At 42.2% G+C, this 24,526-nt stretch overlaps 1 protein-coding gene across 1 annotated transcript in view; it reads left to right on the plus strand.

Moving 5' to 3' along the window:
* Nucleotides 1–787: 787 nt before the first annotated feature.
* ARHGAP28 (Rho GTPase activating protein 28) overlaps nucleotides 788–24,526 on the plus strand; it is a 71,246-nt gene continuing 47,507 nt past the window's right edge. Inside the window, exon 1 of the mRNA XM_009697686.1 lies at nucleotides 788–925. Within this exon, the coding sequence (XP_009695988.1) occupies nucleotides 795–925 (131 nt within the window). The 5' untranslated portion in view covers nucleotides 788–794. The remainder of the gene's footprint in view (nucleotides 926–24,526) is intronic.

Below are 24,526 nucleotides of genomic sequence, written 5' to 3' on the forward strand. Positions count from 1 at the left end.
TGGCTTGCTGATTTCCTTTTTGAGTGAAAAACATTTAATTAGCATACAAAGATCAAGCGCAAGCATGAGAAAATATCAAGCGTCTCGGGGTGTATTTATTTATAGGATTGCTCCAGATGAAAACACACAATTGTAAAAATAATTCACTCGCTTCCCTTCTAATTATGTACACAGCCATATCAGGAAAAATTAAAGCTTAATCTGTTTTTAGGAGAAAGCAAGCGCAGTTCCCTGCCCCAGAAATGATCCGGCATGTAGGATATCAAGGTCGCTGCTCCTTACACAGAGCAGAGCCCACTTGGTTTCTGAATCTTTCGTGGGACACCTTAATGTCACTCCCTGCTTTGCCAAACGACGCTTTGTGTTTGAGTAGCGCTCTCCACTCGTCCTGCCGCTTAACAGGCAAACGATTTCACTTGGTCGAGCCTATTTCAGGGGCAGGAGTATTAAGGAATACACTCTTAAAAGCAAACAAAAAGAAAGCAAGCAAGAAGGTTTCCCGGCGAGCGCTCAGTGCCGCGCAGGATTATCTCAGGTTTCTGGTTTCCTAGGAACGTAGTTAACTTCCTCGTGGGTTGTTTTGTGGGCGGCGTTTTTGAATATACGCTAATTCAGCTTTCCTGTCAGGGAGAGGAGCCGTGTCTCGGTCACACAGCTCTCCTGACAGCAGTGGCGGGAGGCTGCTACGGAGCCAGGCCATGCGCTGGCGCGCGTGACAGGGCTGCTCGCCCTCCGCCGGGCCCGTCGGCACCCCCGGGAGACTTTGGCACCAGCAGCGGGGCCGACATGTGCCGATGACCATGGAGATGAAGGACTCGGGCAGCGTGGTCCTGACAGCCTACCATCCCCACAGCCCGGCCAGGATCCCGGGCATGGAGCAGAGCTTTGTGCAAGAGATCCCCCCCAGCCACTCGCCCGCCAGCAGGTAAAGCCTGAGGGATGGGGACCGGTGCCGTGCCCTGACGTTTTCCCGGTGTCGGTCGTGGGTTTTGCTAACTGTGTGTCAGCCCAAGAGCGTTTCCCGATCGCTCAGCCACTTCTCGAGCACTTTGCTCTCATGCATTTCTTGCCTCCAGCGGGAAAGTGATTCAGCCCAGTGCTGCTGGTCATGACTGGGAGGGGGAAACACGAGTGCTTATTTTAAATCTTGTAAGTCAACAGATCAGGCCCGTTTCCTGCCCAAAATACTCAACAGGACAATCCCCAGGAAAAAAAGCACGTGAATCAGGCTTCTGCGCAGGACGTTTAGGACTGTATTACCGAAAGTGAGATGGCTGGAGTGGCTGAGTCTGGCGCTCAGAAAGTTGATTCTGGCTTTGGTTTAGGAGATTATTTAATTCACCCACTAAGTCAGGACCAGCCCTTGGCTTTTTGTGAAACTGTGGTTGCTGCTTTGCACTCACGTACACACAATGGGAGATCGCATAGTTAAAGACTTAGGCTAAGTAAGAAAATTCCTTTGTGTTGCAGGAAACTAAGTATTGTCTTAATTAATGCAGTCGTATGTATGTTTACTTCCCTGCCCTGGAAGAACGCAGGGATTTGCACAGTTCAAAAATAGCAGTTTGGGCAATTTTATTGTTTTAGAAAAATCTGACCTTTCTCCTGAACATACGTGTCTGGGTTTTGCAATTTTCTCCAAAAGAAGTGGTATGAAAGTTCATACTGTAAAAAGTTGAAGAAAGTAGGAAATGTTACTCTGTAGTTTGACTGAGAAAATGAGAACTAAAGTCTGAGGAAACAGTAGATGTCATTATCCCCAGGAATTAAGTCTGTGTCTTCTCTTAATAAAAATTATTATATTTACTTCATATTGTTTATTTATAGCCCAATAGTTATTTTGTTTTCAATGTCATTATTTAGGTTAGCTGCATCTTCCTGTTCTTTGTGTATTTCCCTGGCTGTCTCATAAAGATAACTCCTTTGTTTTGTTAAACTGTTGTTTGAGAGCAGTACCAAAATACACAACTTCACGTTAAGAAAAGAAACACAGTCTGGGCTTTTCGACGCAGTAAGAATGGCATTTGCTACTCAAAACAGAGAGCAGTGGTTTGGCATTGGGTTACTGGGGAGCATGTCATTTCTTCCCCAAGGAAGAATGCTACGCTCAATCTCCCTTGAAGTCTGTGAGCAATGGAATTGTGGTTTTGCTATTTTTCTTGTCAGGGTGCTAATTGTTTTAAAATGCTCTTGAAACTACAGCTCAGGGTGCACGAGGGTTTAAATCACATACGTATCACCTAAGAAAAGCAGAAGTGCAAATTGCAGTTCCTAAAAAAAAAAAAGAAAAAGAAAAGAGGATCCTGGCATTTTGATGAGGAACATATTTTGGAAGCTCCTGCCATGAGGCAGAGCCATGTGTCTCTCTATACGTCTATGTGTCCATAACACTTTGGAGCTGTCTCCCCTTTCTTGTTCTCAGCTCCCTGCAGCTGTCTAATCGCAATAGCCAAATTCTGCCGTACGGGCAGTCAGTGACCATCCTAGTCTCCACAGGCTGTTCAAGAGAGGGATTTTATTAACGCAGCATGCAGTCCTCTGGAATGCAGAAGCCATGAAGGCAAATGCACTGAGCATTTTCGCAAATGGTAAAATAGGCTCTGCCTTAATCCCTACTTCATCTTCTAAGAACTCTTTCCTGGACTGCATTTTCTGTATAGTTTCCTCTGCCGCCATCCTAATGCAAGAAGCTCTACTATAGACTCTGTCTGGTGTTCCTTGATCCCTAGGGCAGCCACCCACACTATGGCATGCTAACTCCTTGACTCTCCGGGAGGATGATTCAAAAACGCATGCAAAGAACAGAAGCATTGCCTATTTTTTGTTTGATAACAAAAGCATTTGGGAGCCAGAGCCTGACTTTCCTCTGAATTCAGTTGGGTTCAGTTAGATGTAGCTCTGCGTAAGTCCATACTTCAGATATACATACGTCTGTGAGAACCAAATCAGTCTTGGATATTAGCCTTCGATTTGATAAACTACTGACCAGTTCTCTCTCAGCTTAGGAATCAAGATCTTTCCTTTCCCTTCCTCTCCTCAAAACATTTCTCTTGCTTTAGAACGATGCTCCCTTTATATTGGAAGAACAGCTCCACTCGCCAGAGCCAGGCTTGGATGTGAGTGTCTCCCAGCTGTTTTCTCTTGCAAACACTTTCACTTTGAGAACCTTCTAAGCAGAGGTTTCTCACAGAAAGGGGAAGCTAATGCAGCCTCAGTCGGCATTAAACTGCTCTGCTTCCCACTACTTAAAAAGACGCTGATAAAAAAGAAGGAAAGATTTAAGTAGCCATCATGAACCTCTAAACAAATGAGTAATCTTAAACACTCTTGCCAATCCAAGCACACAGCTGAGAATCCCATGGACACCAAAGTTTATACTAATAAAGTAACTTAGATATACCAGACCACTTGGATTCACATCCATCTACAACTCTTGAAGGGCCAATCAGGCAGGTGTCCTGTGCGCAAGTCTGAAACGCACCGGCAGCATTCGCATCAGCGGGAAGTACAGCAGCCTTGAGTATCTTCACTCAGAAACTGAGTGAGAGGAGTGTGTATGTGCTCCGTTACATGTTAGGGGATATTAGCTGGTGGGTTGTAAGGGGGATAGGAGAAGAGGTGTTTTAGGTGCTTCGAATGGAAGATGCATCAGAGTGCAATGAAGGATGGTAGATCGATAGGTGTAATGAAGGGGAGAGCTGGATGGAAGTTTGACTACATAGTGATGCTGTCACCAATCTGCAAAGCAGAATTCTAACTTTCAAATTTACTGTTGGATAACGTTAATAAAATGGTTAGGAAGAGGGACCGCAAATTCCAGCCATTTTCCAGAACAAGAGAGCAACAGGAGGACTAAAGATGGCTGTACTTAGATACCTCCTCCTCAGCTATCGCTATCATTCATTTCTATCTTTCTCCTTTTGTTCCATCTTGCAGACTTACTTACCTTACCAGTTCTACACATGGCGTGAGCTTGAAAACTGTACTGTTGAGTTTGCTAGAGGTTCAGGAGAATTCTCCAGCCAAATCTTCCTTTGATTCCCTTAATACAACCAGCAAGTTCGTTTTCTATTTTTCTCAGGACATTCAGGTCCCTTCACTTCACTTGTCATCTGCTGTGCACGATTGTAATTGTTGATAATATTTATATTATTCGCAACTTTTTTTTACTTATTGCTTTTGAGAACAAGGTGTTGCGGAGATGTCTGTTTTCTTTGCTTGGCAGCCAGACTAACTCTATGGCATAGGAGTATTGTGAGGAAGATTCCTCTGCTTGTGGCATCTCCCTCACTTTTTTATAATCCCATTTATTAGAACTCAGATGTCGCCAGTACCAGTACCAAACACCCCAGAATATCACACTATCCCTTTCAATACAGATACTGTCTCAGTGCAAAGGTGAAAGTGCTGATTTATGTTACATAAATGCCAACTTTCCCATCCTCACTTCAGAGAATGAAGGACTTTGTAATTGTGCACAAATACTGCTCCTGGATTATACAGAGGAAAAGTGGGGCCATGGCCATATGTCTTCCTCTCATCTCCTTTTTATCCTGCTAGGAGAAGCTAGGAGGAGTTATTCTGTGCTCAGAGGAAACAGGCATGACCTCCGTGCCAAATGGCCAGTGAGCTCTCTTAAGGTAATTATGCAATTAGGGGACTACAAAGCATTCCTAAGTGAGTCAGGCTCAAGCTTTCCTTGATTCGAGTATGAGAGTGAGTGAGTTCCTCAGCCCATTTGTTACCAGCATATCTACCAGCAAAGAACTCATCCTGCACTGCAAATCACAGATATTTTCACTGCAATGAGTGGTTTAAGCTTTTATGTGCATGAGATTAGAATCAGAGGAAAGAAAAGACATGTTCACAGGCTTTGTTCCTGCAGAATGGGTTTAGAGCAGCTTTTAAAGGGCACATCAAGCTTTTTATACATGGAATAAACAACTTTATAATCAATACTCATGCAAAGAGCAGCACATATACTACCAAACCTAGGAGCTTGCTTACACAGGTAAAGGACAAAGTGGATTTCAGCATCACTGAACAATGCAGCCAAGACCCCTTCTTAGCTTCTCCCCTAGTCAATAACAAGTCTGGGACTTCCAGTTGTTTCAGGGAAACGCCTTTCCAATCTCTTCACCTTCAGCATGTCTCCCCCTGCTACTGTCAGGCAGGCATCATCAAACTGTAGAGTCAAAAAAGAATGAGAAAAATTTCTGAAGATTCTGTGTTGCCTTGAGTTACCTGCTGGTAGCTTCCAGCATCACTGCTCTGCAGGTCTAAGACTTGCAGATTTGGGGTCAATACTAAAGTCATTACACTGGACAAGCATGGCACCAGATCCTTTTGCAATATTCATCTCCCCTTGCAAGCCCCAAGATACTACAGAGATATGTCAGGGTGAGGTAAAGTTCCCTGAAATAATGACTGTGTCCCTGGAAGGAATACAACTGGAGGAGGAGCCTTTATGCACCAAAATTTGGCTTGTGACAAGAGGAGCTCTATGAGCAGTTCAGGTTTTATCCCAACAGAAGCAGATTTTATCACACTGAAGTAAGGTCTGTATGCCCTAAGGATGGGTGATCTGGGTTTCATTTCTGTCAGCGTTGATTGAGCAGCTCCCCAGCTCAGTTGTATACAAGTGATATCAAGAATGTCTTCTAAGTGATGCAGGATAAACAGCCCTAACTATTTTGGATGTTTATCTCACTCTACCATAAACTTCCCTAGAAGACAAAAATAAAAAGCTGGCTCGTTTTCCACAGTAAATCTTGACATGACTTGGGCTTCTTGCAGTAACTTGGACTCAAAACCTATGAAATTAAAATTTTGAAATGTAGTAAAAGTGGTAAAAGAAAACCCCACAAAACAAAATGGGCAAAAAACACATGCTGTGGAAAAAAAAAAATCATTTCTAGTACCTTTCTACAATATGATTTTTAAGTATATTTTTTATAGATGCTAAGAATGATAATTCTTAAGAAAGTGTTTACTAGGAGGATGCGTATAAATAAGTCAGACAATAGCAGACAAGCTTTTCCTGTAGGTTTTAGAAATACCTACAGAACGTCCTCTGGGAGCCTCACTGAGGAATGCAGTATTTATAGCCAGATCCTCATGTTATGGTTGAAACTAAAGTTGGCTTCTCTGGTTTCTTTTTAGTTTGGTGCTCCTGCTGCTCACCCTGGTACCTCCATATGTAGAGCTGATGGAAAACATCTGGCACTGTCCCTTTGATCATTTTGTTTGGTTGAGCATTTAGCCAGCTGCCCCATTCATTTTTCACTAAGACACTTATCTCTGATTACATGAGGGTTGGAGCTGCCCACATAAAAAATGTAGGACCTGAGAGCCCTGCGTGCCCTGCACAGACACCTTCAGATTGCATCTGGCAGGCTGACAGCACTGGCATAACAAACCACCAGGAATCAAGAACCGTAGTGTTATTTTTGCACAGGAGATCAAAATAATTCAGTGTGAATGTGTGGAAAATGTGCAGTGGTGGGAACTGCAAGACACAGCTACAGAATACTAGTAAAAGTCCTAGGTAAAAGAGTGTCTGAAAAAAAGCATCTGGTTAACGCTGTACAAATATAGAACCACATCCTGAAACAGTGCGGAGTATCCATAGCAAACAATCGAGTTAACATCCTGGATTTTGGCTAACCACAGAACTAGCAGCCACTGGGCCCACTGCGGTGCATTGCTCCAGCGAGACGGGCAGCAGGGCCGAGGGGAGGTGAGCGGGCAGCACCTCCACCGTCAGGTGGGACCATGCTCTGTGCAGCCCTCGGGTACCACGGCGGTGGGGGCATTAAAAGAGCACAGAAGAGAAACCGGGAGAAGAGTGTCCAGGGTCACGTCCCAAGCTGGTGACTGAAGCCAAGCATCCTATCTAGTATTTTGGCCCCTTTGCCTCCTTCCTTCTTTCTCTCTCGGTGGAAGCAGTCCCCATCATGGTCTTCCAAGTCCTGTTGTATGTGCCAGGAACTCGGAAGATGGAGACAAAAAGAGAACGCAAGGGAGTGGGAGGAAGAGGGAGCAAAGGAGGACAGGAAAAGGACCACCTTCGCAGGTATATGACCTGATTGTCCTCCTTGTGTGTAAATAAAAGGGGTGAGAAAAGAAATGTCTCCTAAAGGATGTTGTGAGGTGGGGCCATTTACAGTTGACTCCCAAGTCCCACCAGACGTGTGTCAGTGGGTTTTGGAATGGTCTTTAAGTGGTGATTTTGAAGTCACAAGCTGAAATGGTTTAAAAAGTTTGAAAAAGAGCCCCTATTTCCCTGAAGGACTATTTTAGCAGAGGTCAACAGAAGTGCTGGAGTTGTCATCCCTTGTAATTAATGCAAGGGAAAGACTGATGCTCTGTGAGGGATCCCTCGCCTCTGTAATTAATTTTTTCCCCTGCCTGTATCTGTTAACTTTCCCGACACTGCCAGAGTCTCTGAGGAGAGTGGAACAAACACTGGAGCAGGGAGCCTATTATCAGCTTGTTCCTTTGAAGAGGGTTATGTTTTCTTATTTAGGATGTTACGTGTAATACTGAGCTACTGTGAGCCTGTGGGATTTTCAGATGTGCAAAATCATCCAGTCTAAGATGGACCTACGCTGGATGTTTAGACAGAAGAAGGTTGAACAAAGGAGACACAGAAATCTCTGCTACTAAGTGTTGCCATTATTGAATTTCCACCTGAGGACTATATAAGCCTTTTATAACACCTCTTTGTGCAGCACTTGCTCTGAGTTTATAATGAGCAAAATAATGACCATAAGCCTTTTTGTGGAGGGTAGAAGAGCCCTATCATTGCAGAGAGACAGAGGGGAGAATATACTGAAAACCTGTATCGGATGTAGAAGTCCAGCTGGGTTGACATCATTTACCAGCTGAAAGACAAGTAAAGCAAGAGGCAAGCTGGGGAACTGTGTTTTAAACATCTGTGGGCAAAACCTCAGGACATGAGACATCAGGTCACTCTCACAGTTTGCCACCAGAGATGGAAGAAGCTCTAGAGCTGTAAGTCCTCATATTTTACTACAACTAATCAGAAAAAATACTATCTTCCCAATGGACAGGTTTGGGCAGGGAATAACAAATTTATACGAGGCCTGAATTTGACTCACTGAGTAGTATGTTCCTCTCTAACTATGCCCCCACAGACATCAGAGAGTCTGCACTTACCCAGACTCTGGTTTAATCTATGCAAACTCTAGCTATGGTGATGGAGATTCTCCTCCCCATCAGTTTCTCTTTCGCTGGCTAATAAAATCTCAGAACAAAATATCATCCCAGCTTATTTTCTGGCTGAGTGATGATCATACCTGGTGGTCAATAGGGAATCTAAAAGTGAGAATGTCAGATCCTTTTTAAGGTTAACATTAGAATGTGAGCAAGAACCGGATAGTTGTAGCATTCAATGTAACATGAAATGCTGTCTTTTTTATGTTCTAGTCTAATAAAAGGTCAATAATAAATCCTGCAGTGGAACATCAAGTGGGATATGAGCCTTGTCTATGCACATGGACTGAGTTAATGGATACTTCGGTGTAGTAATGGAGGTTTTACCCCTGAATTCAGGGGAAATAGGGTCAAGCCATCAGAACTCAGACCTTTTTTTCAATAACTTTGTTTACAGGGCATGATCTGATTATGCTCTCTCTTGTCTCAGCTCAGGCTAACTTCCTATTTAATAGGATTCTTGCAGAATAAGACATCAGTATGAAGTCTTAGATAGTTGAAACATAATGGTCACTTGCCTGTCTTCCTTTTGCAATACTTCCCTCCGTTATTCAAATATTTTGAAAACTCTCAAGTTCTAAATATTTTTCTGAATGTATCAGAGATGAATATAAAATCTTTGCTGTAGTTACAGGTGAAACACGCAGCAGGGGAGCCTAGGGCATTCTCTGAAGAGGTTTTCCAGGCTTGGCTGTCCTTGGCCGTTTCTGGGCCAGGTGGTGCCCATACCATGCACGTGCAAGGAAGCGAAAGGAAACAGCCCCCTTATCCTGATGAGCAGGGGCAAGGGAAGTCTTTGTACTCAGGCTGCAGCAGGATTGCACATTGAAAGTGCTCACTTTTGGAGAGAGGGCGAGCAGAAGGAAGCAAGGACAGCTGGCCAAGCACAGGAGAGGGGTCTTTTAAATATGTGGGAGTCTTCAGTCTCCTGATGAGAAAATTGTGTCCGCCTTGTGTAAGGTCCTTCTGACACCTTCTGCTCAGAGGATGCATTTCCCCATAATCCCCCGTGATCTGCTGGAATCCTTTGGTGCTGCTTTGCCTGCTCACTTTCTTCCCTCCTTCTCTCTTTCAACTAGCAAAAGCAATTAAGCCACATGAATATAAGGATAACATTACTGGAAATGTGAGGTTTCTGGAAGTGGTAATTTATTCTTATTTACGTGTGTGTGTACAATATGTGCAAGTCCGTAGATGAAGCATGAAGCTTAGGGCTATCCATGTGTCGTTGGCAATTCACAGAGTATATGGTAAACATTAGAATTATTTATCCCACAAGTCAAATATTAACTGGAATCTTCTTCAAGTGTATTTCTTCAAGCCATCTGTTGCGTCTGACAAAGAGTGGCCATTAAAAATAAACAAACAAAGGAACCTGCCACGTCAATTTTTGAAAAGCCTTCTTCAACATACAGGACCTCCATGTTCTGTATTTAGGAAGCACGTCACAGATTTTTTGGGAGGGACATTGACTCTGCAGCTGTTCTGTGTGGTCAAGATGTATTTCATCCTTAATGGACTTCATCTCTTAAGGCTTTTTTTAACTACTGAATTTTTTAATGAGGTTTAGCTAACCCAGGCCTGAAGTTAACTGTGCCATACTCAACAATGCAGCAAGACCATACAAACCAAGCCAGCTTGCCTCAGTCTACACTGAACACAAATAAATCTGCAGTTAATTACATTACATGCCATGCAACAACGAGTCACTGTGGTTTTAAGTAGTCGCCCGTTTGCACGGGGAGTTTATTGTCATTGGATGTCCTCGGGGGCTCATTTTCTCTTTCCGTATTCAAACATGGGGTATGATATTTATGTGGGTAATGAGGATGTCTATAATTAACACTGTTAGCACTATCAAGAATTCTAAAAGACACAGTAAGTTGTCATTTTCAGTGTTAACCTTCTCTTACTTACATGGAGACTTACTGAAGCAAGAAGGAGATGTATTGCTTTTTTATTTAATTCACAGTCCTTTTTTTTTTTGCTCTCAGACACAGGACACTGAAATTTATGTAGTATCAGTATTGAAGGCCAAGTTGTAATGCCTGTATTCTGACACCTACTGAAAATCTGTATTATGGGCAAAAAGGAAGCAAATAAAGCAATGAAAAATTTAAAAGAAGTTCACTCTGACACCATAAGGTTTAACAGCAAGGTAATAAATCCATGGCTTTTGTGAGTTTCACAATTACCACGTAACGATTACAACAGAGGAATTCATGATATCTTTTTATGGGGTGACGGCAAGCAAACCCGACCTCCCTTTGCCTGGGTCCAGGGGCTGTACAGAGGTGTTGGCCCAGCGTTTTGCCCAAAGCAATAAGCAGGTGCAGCACCGCACCACCACAGCTACTGGGCTTCTGGCCCCGGGCAGCCTGTGTCCAGCCCGCCGACAGGGCTGTGGGTGGAAACTTCACGGCTGGAATTCAAAGTGTTTAGACTAATGCTTCAGGACTGATAAGAAAAAAAAAAAAAAAGGTATTTTTTTCCTGAACAGGTCACTGTGCTGATTAATAGGTTAGGCTGGGTATTTTCAGGTCTAGGTGCGTTAAGTAAACAGGTGTAAAGTTATACTGCATTTTTCTCAAATATTTTGCAGGCTGGAGGGGAAACTTTATCCAACTTACCTGAACCATAACAGAATATCTCACTCATTTGTGCAAATCAGATTCCTACCAGAGCAGAGCACATGAAAAAGAAGTGGTGCTAGTGATATCCAGTTAGAAAAGCTTATTGAGAATACTATGAAGGTATTCATCATCTGAATCCCTGCAGGCTCCAGTAGAAGAGTCAAGGGTACAGCAGGGATCCAGAATTAGTCCTGATTAATAAATTTTTAAAAGATTTTAACTTTTTATTAGGTTAGATTTTTTTCCCCTAACTTAGCTAATCCGTGTGAAGAGTAAAGTTCTGATTTTCCTAGAGAATAGAGCCTAAAATGTCTTTTATTTCTCAAGCAATAGATAGGTCAGTCAGCATCTGAATATCCTTTACCATCTCTTTTCTAGTTAAATCTCATCAGCTGGATCAGGAATATGATGATGTTCAGAGGTCGAACTGAGCCACATTCAAACACTGTAAATAAGGTTCATAACTTTTATTCTTGAGCTGTCCATTCAGCCTTTGGTTTCTGAATCATTTCATGGCATTGATCCAGGGCTTCAGTTATGCTGAAAAAGACACTGCATAGTGGGTGGATAAGCATCATTCAGCAGTTAGCTGGGTATATCTGCTGAAAGTATGTCTGCAATTCTGTGAAGGAGATGGTGTTACTAAGAACAGATTGGTTTCTGAGACTGCCTTGAACCCAGCCAGCTGTAGTTAAACCCTCAAAGGCTGACAAAGTGCATTACTAATTATATCAGTGGAATGGACAGCTAGATTAAGTTACCTCCTTTGAGACTATTGGTGATGAGTTTCCATCACTGGGGTAGATTTTATATTTCGTCCAAACCAAAGGGGACCTCAAGCTGTGCAACAATAGAAATGAACCAAACACTGCAATGATACGCATCTGTGGGGCTCCCCGAAAGCCCGCAGACAGCCACATCCCATGAATTCACCGGACATAGCAGTAGCTATATCATTTGATCAGCAATCTTTGAAAACTTTGAATAAATTTAAACTTAGTATAGGATTCATCTTTGAAATTGAGTAAAGCATTTTTCATCAGCTACCAGAAACAGCCAGGAAAATGATAGGTAGTGGGAAGAGTTTTTCTGATCCAAGGTCTGATCCAAGGTCAGATCCAAAACTCCTCTTGGCAGCAGTAGGCTTTGGGCTTGTCTCTAAAGGTCTAGGTGTCCCTGCAAACTCTATATCCTTGTAATATATGTTGCAGTGCTTCTTTTTGGTCATTTATGCTATTCACTCCATTCTTTTTCTTAAAAACTCTTTAATTCCTCACAGGGATGAATCAGTTATTGAATTTCTCTGTAACTAAATTTCTATTGAATTCACTTTGTGCATTTATTGGACTTTGATAAAAAACAATAAACTCAGCCAAAAGCTACTGAACTACACAGGAAAGATAATTGAGTGGGGCAACTCTGCAATGGTCACTCATGGTGGAAAAACTTAGCAAGTTCAATGGGATATTTTTCCTATTAAATTCATCATAGTCACTTTTTTGGATTGCCCTCAGAGAAATATACTTACGAATGGAAATATTATCACAAGTTAGCACTGGACCCCAAAATCCAAACAAAACAATGAAGCAACACAGACTTTCCTTCCTATTCTGATTGCATCACTGGAACCACTGCCTCATGGAGGGATTTAGTTTGAAAAAACTTCCTTCTGTGTTTTTTACAGTGCTCTGTGTCTGCATTCCTGTTCATTTGTATGCTTGATTAACTGAAATCAAATACAATGATGCAGATCTCCAAGCAGCTATAAAAACTCAAAGTGAGTAATACTAACAGTAAAAAAATCTTCTACTTTGCGATCTTCATGGGAATTGCTGCACAGAAAGCAAAAGAGTTGATGCAAAATCACGTATGTGTTTTGCCTTCGTGTTATTTTGTCCTTGTGTAACTGCTCAGAAGTTTGCTCTTTAGCAGACTTCGAATAGCCGGGTGGACAGGTAACAACGGATACACGGTTTGTGTCTCTGCCTCGTGCACAGCTCTCCTCCAGCCAGCAGCTGGAAAGAAGTGGTGGAATTTTAAGAAATTCTGTAAGTATCAAGCTGTGGAATTTTTTTCCTCTACCTGTGATATTCTCTATGCTTTTGATACTACTTTTGACTTTTGATGAGTTGCTCTTTTGTGGTTTTGCAATAAGTCCTATAGATCTTGAGAACATGAAATGTATTTTGGTCTTTGTAGTTGATGTTGTGCCTTCTAGGGATAAATCATTGAACTGATTTTAATCATAGACATCAATTTAAATGAATATAAATATAATTTTTGGGTGCCTAAGATAAGAAGATTGGTGGAGATTTGTGACATCCTATCCATATTTTCAGAATGTGTAGCTTATGTAAAGATAAAATAAAATAAGACCACAGCCAAAGAGAAACTAACCAAGGAATCTTCCACTCATTAAAAGAATTTGAAGGAACCTAAGAAAAACTCAAATTTTAAGAATAAAGTGGCAATTAGTTAAGGAAATAGGAAATATGCAAGTAAAAAAGAAAACATCTAAAATCTACTTGTATGACAACCATTCTTTCCTGCCAATGCTTTTGCTATGCAGATGAGGGGGGATTTTTGAATTTGTCTTGTCATCAAACAAATCTTGGCTAGTCAGTCTTTCAAAATGAGACATGTTTGACAGCACTGGAAGAGATCTTGCTGAGTACATACACTCTTCCATTACTAAGTAGTGAAGTGAAGGACAGACCAAAACCATGATGAAAGTAGATGGAAGATCATGCAAAATTCTTTAGTTGAAGCTTATTTAACATGAATCTCAACTTCAACATTTAGTTTTGATGTGGTGCTTTTTTTAAATTACTGATTTAATCATGCACTTGTTGAAATCAAAGCTGTTGAAGTTTTGTAATTGCATTATGTGGAAAAGAAAGTGTGTGACTAGAATATTAAACCCTGATTGTTGAAATCGAAATAGTTACTCAGATGTCTAAGCAAGTAACAGGAAAACACTGATGTCACTAGGCATTTCAACAAAGAAAGTGTAAGAAGATACACGTTCATACCAGATACGATGAGAGAATTTTTTTGAAAGGTCAAGTCTGTACATTTCTTTGATGTAACCCTTGAAATGACTAAGGTCAAATTATTTATTGCACGGTATTTGAGTTCTGGCTATTATCCTATACAATATGTAAATAGGAAAGTCCTGCTTCCCTGGAAATTATGATAAGACAGTAGCTTCTTTGTTAGCTGTGACCTCATGCTATGATCCAATGTTTGCTTAACGAAAATGAAATTAGTTTATTTTGCATGAAGAAACCAGTCAGATAATATCTTGAGTGGAAATTCTTAATGTGTACACTTCTACTGTCTGTACCACAGAAAGTTTTCTGATCTGCTCTATTCCTAAGCACTTTGAACACCTTTTGATGGATGGGCTGGTTTTAACCCTAATGACAAGATAAACAATGAGAGCAATTCTGTGGCTCCTTTGAGTTGCTGTAGTTGTCCAATTTTCATTGGACACAAATTTTATCATAAACTTATTCTAACTGGCACTTGCCCTGTGTTTCCTGCAGTGTTCGCTGAGTCTGATTCACACATTATTATTCATATTCTGTTTCATATAGAAATATTCTGTATGAAATTGTTAAATTGTACTTTTGTCACAGATGGATGACTGGGGGAATTAATTGTGTTGTCCAGCTGCTCATGAAGGACAGATTCGGGCAACCTCTGACTGTGGCATATGCCAGGGGGTCCTCTGGGGTGCTCCTGACCCATCTCCCAGCTCAGATCATTGCCTTGAAGTGTTACAGTGAGGCCAGAAAACTTTCCCTGCCAATTTTCAGAACTGTAGCTCTGCCTGTGGTTGATGTATAGGCAGAAAGTGCAGGAAAAACAAACAAAATAGCTGCCCATGGACTCATGTACCTCCTGGAGCTGTGACAACTGCACCCATGTGAGCATTTTCTGGAGGAAACTTTAGAGGAATAGGCAGTTCACAAATACAAAATGGCTTAGTTTCAGTTTATTCCTTCTTTGATCAAAAGTTATAATCAAATCCTCACCGAGGCCATAGGTGCAGTTTGGTAGCCAGCTATCTCCAAGTTGCTTTCGTTCCCTCCTAGTCTGTCCGGACTCAAAACCACAGGCAAGTTGCAATGACTTAACAGGCTGTCACTTACACTGTGAGCTTTTGTAACTGTCCGGGGACCTGCTCTTAGCACGGGGCAAATAGAAAGTAACTTAACTAGGCTTTTGCCTCTTTCATGGCAGAATAACTATGAATTATGCCCCATTTGCCATGGACTAAATCTTCATGTCATAGTTAATATAGCTTGGGTGCCAATCAGGAACTTTTCCAGCAGTAGCAACATTATTTGTCTTAGTTCTTAAAAAGGTATGCATCTGAAACTCCTTCCCCTAAACCAAAAGAACTCCATAACTACATCTAAGAAACAAATTTTCTTGGGTGATACACAGATATGAAAAAAGGGGCATTAGTGCTTCCTCTTGTCCCCACCACTACCATCTGAGACAGGAAAAAAAACCTTTTTTTAAATCTATGTATCTCAAAAGTTCTGGACCGTGGTATCCAACTGTCAACTTCTTAAATATCAACACAGCATCAAGTATCCTCACTAAGATGATGATCAAGCCAAGTTTGGTTTATATTGGCCATTTCACTGGCATTATCATTCTTCAGTGCAGGATCCACAGCACAAATAACTTTGAGAACATGTGCTAAGTTCATTTAAAATTTCTCCCCAAGGCCAGGAGAAGATTAATGCAGTCATGAAAGCAAAGGCCTGGCGCCTCAGTCAGCTCATTTTCCAGTTGCTCGAATGCTAAAATGATCATAGAAATCTCCTCTTGAGTCTCACTGCCCAGCCCACATGCATGCACAGCTCCAGCACAAGTGACGGCTGAAATACCCCCAACCTGCCTGGTAGCCGGCCCGCGTGCCCTAATTCAGGCTCCGAGGCTCGGACTTGAGCCTGGACCACTCTGTCTCGAGAGCCAGCAGTGCCAGCCCTGCAGAGGCAGAGGCACGTGTCCCACCTCGGCTGCTTGCCATGCCCTCCCAGCAGGAAAGCGGCTTCAGCTAGGATGGCTTCCAGTTGAGCAGCACTTAGTTTCAAAAACATCCATGTAAAACCTGGCATCTGCACAAATCACAGGTCTGAGGAAGTTCTGGAGATAGTTGTAACTGTGTTGGAAAGGAAGAAGTGGAAAGCCAGGAGCTTGTTTAAAAAAACAAAGCACCAACTAGGGTTTTATTTTCTTCCCACTGCCTTCTGCCAAGTGACCTCAGCGTATGCATGAGTGTTGAGCACTACATGGCAGTAGTCTCACTTCAGTTCAGTTTGAACCTGGTTTATGAACAGGCAGAGAGCTGTTTCCCATTGTCCCTGCTCAGCCATCCTACCTGTCCCCCATCCCCATCCCAAAAACACCACAAGGCATTGGAATAACCTCTGATGTAGGTGCTGATGCTCTCAAACGTGATGACACACTCACCACACAGGTTTGGGGAGCTCATTAGAGGACAGAGTCAGCGTTTTCCATCCTTCAGCAGATCCAGACTCCTGATGGTCCTTGTCCAAGCACCACTGATGTTTAAGTTAGAAACAAGCAGCAGTTTTCCCAGCTCTTGCTTTAACTTCATGCTTGTTAAAAGCTGATAAGGGGCAATTTCTGTGCATTGCCCTTCTGTCCCAGTGAAACTATGGGTTGCATTACAGAAAAGGCAAAACAAGAAAGGGGAAAATGAGAGAGAGAGAGGTTGAATTGCAAACCAAAGAGTTTATTAATACTGCAAAGTTAACATAATGTAATCTGGTTTATGTCTGCTCCCTATTTGGAGATTGATCCTGCTGGGTACTTAGTGCTTAGGCTGTTCCTTATGGCACTCTCCAGAGCACGCTTAACGTTAAGTACTTTACTGGATCACGGCCAATGTGCTGAGCACCTCAAAGGAATCAGCCCTTGCTTAAATTTTCTGGTTTGTAAGAAAAACTCTTTCCAGCTCTTAGACCTGGCACTTCTGAGCAAGATTTTTCCTTCCCCACCCTACTCCAACCCCCATATTTTTTCTTTTTTATTCTGAATAGTCAGTGCCAAGCAGGGTTAGGCCACTGGTTACCCACTGTGGAAACTCCAGTATAGACCACTGGCCTCTGAGGAAACTCCAGGGGAGAATATTTTAGCCTGAACTGAGGTCCTACCTGGTGTTATTCAGAACTCCTTTTGCTCAACCCATGAAAAAGCAAAACTTCAGCTACAGAGCAGAAGGGAGAGTGCGTAATAAATTCTCAGGCATTGTCAGTGTATGTTCCAAAGGGGCAATGGGCTGTTAAATCAAATCAAAGAAATCCCTAGAAAATCAGGACTCGTGGTGTGCCTGACAGCATGCACTGCATGAAAGTGCTTCAAGTCGATAACTCTAAATTTGGCTGTCACCACGATGTGCACCTTCTGTGCACTCAACTTCCATCTCTTTCCAATAACAGTGAATCTTTGTGAAGAGCTGTTATAAATTACAATTCCTACACAAATTTCCAAATTTTAGAGTGAGATCTGTAACCAGTCTGAAAACTATAATGAGAAAGTGAAGATGAAGCAAGCAGAAACATTTTTTGCTGTCATGGCAAATCTGCTCCAGGTTTTAGTTTCAGGGTCAGGCTGCATAATTCCTCTATCAGCTGATCATTACTCAGTGCTTAAAAAATCCTTGAGGAGCACACATTCACCGTGGTATGGTCTCTCCCATGCTCCGCATCCATTTGTGCATCCGTACATGTATGTGTGTGTGCGGGGCATGGTAGTCACCTGCCATGCATCCGCCGTGGTACCAAGTGCGGACACCCAGCATTTTAGCCATGTGGAAAACCACCCTCCCCAGGAACATCACCCCTCGCCTGTCCCCTGCTCACTCTCCACTTCCCCCACCACAAAATTTTACCACCATTGACAGTCTCTGGTCATCTTCAAATAGTTGCTATGTTCTCTAAGCAGCCTGCCAGAAAAAAAAACAAAAATAAAGGTAATATTTACCTCTTTTCCTCAGCTACAAAATTGGTCTAGGGCCTGAAAAAGACAAAGTATAATCCTGGATTACTGATTAGATTAAGGCGTTGTATGTTTGCATGTATGTCCATACCCTCTGAGGCTAGAAATAATTCTTCACTGGACCAGAGCACTACGCCTGTAGGACCCAAGACAGCAGCTTTAAAATTGCCATGTAATTGAATATGGGAAAGACTCTGACTTTTTGTTATGCTTTTCTGATAGCTCTAACTTTCTGAGTTTATGTAGCGAGAAAGAAGCAATTCCATCTTTGAAATGTAGCTATCTTAGGGGTATAGCACGACATTTTCTGCCTGAACTGCAACCAAGACATGGCCAAGGAGCACAGCAGAGGTAGGCTGCAGGTTTTTGATGGTAAACAGTATTTTTCAGCATAGCTGGTACAAAGCACAGCACCCACGAGGCTTTTGCTTCTGACTACTTCATCATCAGCAGCATCATCAGCATCATCATAACAACAACAACATTTTCACAGCACACAGAAACGAATGCAATGAGCAGTGGTGGCGTAAGCAGCAGACTGAAATTTCATGAGTGACGAGGCCTCCCTGTACACTGGAATTGGGCTGGAATACTAGACACAGCACTGCAGCCCTGCCAAGAAATGGCCCCATGGGATTTCCTGGCAGATCTCTTGCACCCAAACGCCCGACATGGATGCTGGTGGGGCAGGGGGTAAGGGTGTCTTCATCAGTTAGCACTTGTATGCGTCCTGTGTGGGTGACATTGTCACATTTCACTGCCTCCCCTCTGAAATACATGCTTTTTCCCATCTGCCATAACCCACCACTAAGTTAGTTAATAATACATGTTCTACAAGACATAAGTCGCCATCTCAGCTCATATGAACCTGCAGAAAAACAAGAACCAGGGCCATGTGAAACACATCCATCAGAGCATCCAAAGAGCACTGCCTGCAGTTGTGACAGCTGGCAAAGGAGGCTGTTACTGCAGTTTTGACAGTGATGCCAGCAAAGCCTTTCTGAAACACCATCTCTTATCAAATATCTTGAATTTTCCCTCTCTCTGATCCAGTACTTTCTATTAGTCATAATCAGCATTTTTCTTGTGTCTTTCCAATGTCAAAAAAATCTCTGACAGTGAAATTACTGGCATCGGGGTCAGCACCGCTTGTTACATGAACAAGAGGGAGCTGAAGCACTTTGATGCAAGAGAGAGCGTTGCAAGAGGAAATAACTGTCAGATAATTGTCTTGCAGGACTATGTGAAACCTGTGTCATTGTCACACAGCTGCTGTCCTCAGGCCTCCCAGCTGGATTTGTGCAAGTGTGAGAGGGACTGAGAAAGAAAAGCTGGAAACAGCAGGCGATGGCTGGCCCTGAAGAAGTGCTCTTCTGTATATCACTTTTCACGAAAACGATAGGTCTGGGTGTATCTTGTTTGGATGGTGCTGTTGAAGCCAGAGATTTCTAAATCTTGATAAAAGCCTTGATCTTGAAAGCAAGCAGGAACCTCATTCAGTCTCCTGAAGGGACTTCCATTTGAAAAGGAATATGCCCATTTCCCAAGCAGATAAAAGTGCCTTTGGGGCCCTCAGTCTCCACTACCTTGCAGCCACTGCAGCCATTCAGACCTGCACAAGTACAGGCAAAACATCACTTTCAGTAGTGTTAGCGATGGTCTTGGTTCCTCAGGTGACACGGGACATGATTTTGGGCACACTGGGTGTGCCAAGTACTGACCATGGTGGGCTCTGGGTCTCTGGGTTTAAGCCAGGCAAGGGAGATCTGTGGCCTCAGCTACTCTCACTCTCTCAGTGCCATTTGTGGCGATGATAAACAATAGTATTGCATTTACTTTTTGGAGGGGATGCTGCTTTTTTTTTTTTTCCATTTTTATCTCACTCTAATATTTTTAAATTTCTTTTATTGTATTTTTTATGTTGAAATGTCTGTGATGGTTCACAGCAGAGTGGTTAACATGGATTCCTTCTTTTAAACTTGCTAATAAAAGTTTCTTTTCTTCTACCCTCTTTTTTGTTGCATTGTACAAGACAGGCATCTCAAATTCCGCCTCTCTGCCAAGCCCAGTTCTGCTTTCATGTTAAAAAATTAACAAAATTCTAGACTAACCTAATATTTATGTTACACATGGTAATTAGATAGGTCTTTGACTTACTTATGTTTCTGTTTCAAAGAACGAACTTTGGAGATTGGACATTTTTAATTGATTGAGCATATTCAGAGCCATGGTTATGTATAGAAAGTAAAAACTTCTTTTTTTCCTTTGTCTATTTGTGTCCAACAGAATTTTCAGTGTAATGTCGATTTAGTTAGGGATTTTTTTTTAAGTCCTTTTACCGGAACACATTTCATGATTTACAGTCCCCCTCAAGTAATATTGCTGATTGCGTTAGCATTACCTAATGGGTGAAACGAGTAAGTTGTTTTGTTCAAATTAAATCCTCACCTTTAAGAAGAAGTGAATTGGTCGATAAACCGTTAGAAACTCAGCAGAAACTCACCCCAGTTCTTAAAATAAATGTTACTGGCCAAATATGAATTTGGCAGTTACAGTTACTTTTAAAGTCACATTAGTGAAGAACATCTGTTAATATAAAAATATCTCTGATACATTACAGTGGTTTAGCTGTAGTTAGTTTAGCAGTGCTTGGTTAACATTTAAGGGAGGAGAGGGAATAAATGTCTTACATTTGGCAATCAGTAAGCCAAGGTTTTTACCCATTGCTTGGCTTTGTTTGGGTTTAGACAAAGTTCCTCTGTTTTTGCTCAAGCTGCAGTAATCCTTCAGCCCTTGATGTCATGCATCCTGGGTTTTCTCTACTCTTTATAATAATCTTTGAACCCTCAGCCCACATCATATGTTACAAATATTATTCTTTTGGAAAAGAGAGGCAAGAAATCATTTTAGGCTGCAGGAACCCTACCCCTCACATTTCCCTGTCCGTCAAAGACATGGAGCAACACCGGGGAGAAGAAGTGGAAAGACCAGTTTGGAAAGATGGTTTGGGATGAGAAAAAGCAAAATGGGGAAGGAACAGTGAAAAAGATTCCTTTTAAGGGTTAGAACTTCACTGCTTTTGAGGGGTGATTCAAACTGTAGTTGGAAAAGCCTCTTCAGGACCACACCTGGTTCAGGGTGTGAGCATGGTCAGGCTGCTGCTGCAGAGGAGCAAAATCCAGAACTTGGTCCTGGCAAATGTAGGAAATGGTAGCATTACAGACTATCAACTCAGGTCCTTCTTTCCAAGTAAAAATATATTGAAATTCAGAGATACTAGCAGGTAATTGTTTCCTTCATCTTCTTGCCAGGTGACTGATAGGACTGAAGGAAAATCTGCTGAAAGGAGAACCGGTCCCCTTTTAGTCAAAAGCAGGACGGTTCGTTATTCATGTCCTCCTCACTGAGTGACTCTTCCACCAGACTGTCATCTTTTTATTTTTGCCCTTCTTGGTTTAGCTTTGAAAGAAATGATGGCTCTAAGGGACAGTAAGTGGATTCCCTAGGGAGCTGTACTGTAAATCCTTGGGATTAGGTTGACTAACAGCTTCTCTAATATAGTTTTTAATGCAAGAAATAAGACAGGATTTTGCTAGAGGGACCTAATAGGACAATACTATCAAAAGTCACCAGATGACTGAAAATTAAGGTGACAAATAGTGTTTGTCCAAAGACCAAAGAGCCACCTGAGAAAAACCTCTGTTTGTAAAATCAGCACAAAAAATGCCCCCGTCACGTGACTCCACGTACTGTTTCCAGTGTACAGATGGCCCTGGTTTGCGGTTATCACAATGGGCACTGGAAAACAAGCTCAGACCCTTCCTGCTAATTTACCAGCGGAGGAGGTTTTTTTCCACCAGGCAAGATCATTTGTCAAGGTGACCTTCACAGCCGACACCGAGCGTTACTGCAGATAAAGAATGCCGCCTCAGCGTATTTGCAAAACCCAGCTCAGCACCAGCCACGAGCCTCCTGCGAGGCTCAGGGCCGTTGCAAAACAGAACCCTTCCTGCAGGCACTGCGAGGGTTTCTCTGTGCCACAGTTTTCGTAGGTCGGCACTGCACATTTTGCAATCCTTCTTTTTTCATGCTCTGTAAACCCTCTTCTCTTTGCCTGACTGGTTTTACATCTGAATGGTCTTGAGGTTAAGTAGTTTCTTTTGAAAAAACCCTTTTCTGTAAATTAATGGTCTCCTAGGCAAAGCTAAGACCACTATTAAATCTTAATCGATCATGAATGCAGGAAATTTCACAGATCCGCTGCCAAAGCCCCGACAGAGGCAGAGGATCTTCAGAGATCTCCTAAGAGAAGGTTTAATCTTTCACGGCACCTGAGGAACCGGTGTCAAGTCTGGGCTGCTTGGCCATGAATGACTATTTTCTTCTTATCTACATAGTTGCTTTCAAACACATCACTTAATAAGTTTCAGGATACTGCCATTTTTCTACCATGAAAAACAAGCTAGATTTGGAGCATGTGTGCTTAACATATCCCAGTGTTAATGTAAAATCCAGCTTGGAGAAGAGCCTCTGATTTTTGCTCACTAACAGCTGGAATAGATCAATATATAGAGTCCCTGGAAACAGCAGTCATGGTTCAGAAGAAACCACCATATGATTATGATCATGCCAGTTTAATTTCCGTGGAATAATTAATCCAGTGATAATTCTTCCAGTTCCTTCCTTGTAGTTTTATTTTCATGCTTGGCATATGACATCAGTTAGACAAGTCCTTTAAGCTATTCCCCAGCAGCAGTGACCTGTTAAAACAGGAGACTGTACTTAGAAGTGGGACCAAAAAAAAGGAACATTTCTTTTTCAGGGGAAAAAAAAAAAATGTTTGGGTTGATCAGAATAATCTACAGATCATTTTTTTCAGCCAAGAAAAAAAATAGGCAAAAATCAGAAAAAAGCTGAAACATTTCATTGTGACATCTTCTAAATGAACTGGTTTGTTTCTAATTTATGTGGATTTAACTTTCAACAGAAAAGTAAAATAAATCTCTGAGATCAAACTATTTATTGTTCTTCAGAATTTCTACAGGAAAAGAAAATGGCTTTGTTTCAGATTAACTTTAAATGAAGATTTTGTTCAATTACTTCTTTGGCCAAAGCCCTTGAAAAATCTGTTATTCACAAAGCTAATTGATTATGACTGGTTCTTACATCCAGATGCAGCAAAAAGCTTAAACATTTGTCTCATTGTAAAGATAATCTATGTATTTCTGCACTCATAAAATGGAGTCAACAGCAGGCCTATTTTATGTCTCAGTATTTAACTTTAGAAAAAGAATAACACGAAACCATGTGTCAGCATTTATCAGCTGTACGGCATTCAGTATATCTGCTGAAATATTTCATCATTATGTCCCATACATGGAATTAGTTCAGAGCTACTTTTGTACAAACCATGACACAGAATACTCAAATATGAGTAAAGACAGCAGTGCAGGTGGAGCTCCGTGTCAGGCAAATCCCCACGGGCTTCCGTGGGACACCTGCGTACACCAGTTCACCACCGTTTATTTTCCATAGGGCAGCTGTGATTAGGGCTCACCATTGTGCTGGTCCAGAAAGAGCGAGGGCAAAAAATGATGTTTAAACATATTTACATAGTTTTATGGCAAGACTTTTAACCTAAAGGTTTGTTTAAAATGTAGTTAAAGAAAATACTGTACTTTGGATGTAAAATAGGTTAAGTGCAAGGACTTGCAGGGAGAGGGACACAGTTCCCTTAATTTTAAGTGTACCTAATGCCCAGTGAGCACTTACCCACTTCCAGCATTTGATAGCTCTTTGGTGAGTCCCTCACTGTCCTCTCCCTTTATGGGCAGCGAGAGAGACACCTCATCCCTACGTGAGCTGAATTGCTCTTTGGAGGAGACTTTCTCTCCACTGGCTGTAATCAGGAGCCCATGGAAAGCAGAGGCCTGACTTAAATGTCCTGGTTCCACATCTCATGTTCGAAGAGAGGATCCAGCGCTTATTGAAACCCAGGCAGCATTTTAATTGCTGACAGCAGCCAGAGGGAAGACACGCTCACTGCGAATTGCTGCGAGCGAGCTGACCTCCGCTCCCTGCCCTCCCTCCCCAACAGCATTTTTCTGTACCGCACAGGCAGCGAGCTGCAAGGGACTTGGGTGGCAAATGGGAAACCACCTTCATAGTTACCCAATGCAACCAAATCTCACCTTTATTCCTAGGAAAACCTAAGTCACTGTTATCAAGGCTTGTTTAAATTCCAACAGAGAGCAACTTTGGGAAAAGGCAATCCGAAAACTGTATTTATCTGGCTGTTCACGCAAAGTCTAGAATTAGGTAAAAAGTGACTTTTATTTCTCGATACAGCAGCAGCTCAGGGGGAGTAATAGTGGCAGAGGTGTATCACAACTAAAAAGAGGGAGAGGACATCCTTGAAGGAAGCCAGGAGGGCAGTCTTATGACTGTTCAGCCTAGAGGTTGCCTCGTAGTGCCTGCAGGAGGTAACACTGCAGAGGTATTTACTCCGGCATCAACAGATTATTTCAGGCAAAGCAGCAGTAGCTGCCAAGCAGTTTCTGGTCACCACCACCATCAGTCAGATTTGTGCCATGAACAGCCCCTCAGTCCAC

This window comes from Cariama cristata, unplaced genomic scaffold (genome assembly GCF_000690535.1).
Source record: "Cariama cristata isolate BGI_N322 unplaced genomic scaffold, ASM69053v1 scaffold1463, whole genome shotgun sequence".
Classification (NCBI taxonomy): domain Eukaryota; kingdom Metazoa; phylum Chordata; class Aves; order Cariamiformes; family Cariamidae; genus Cariama; species Cariama cristata.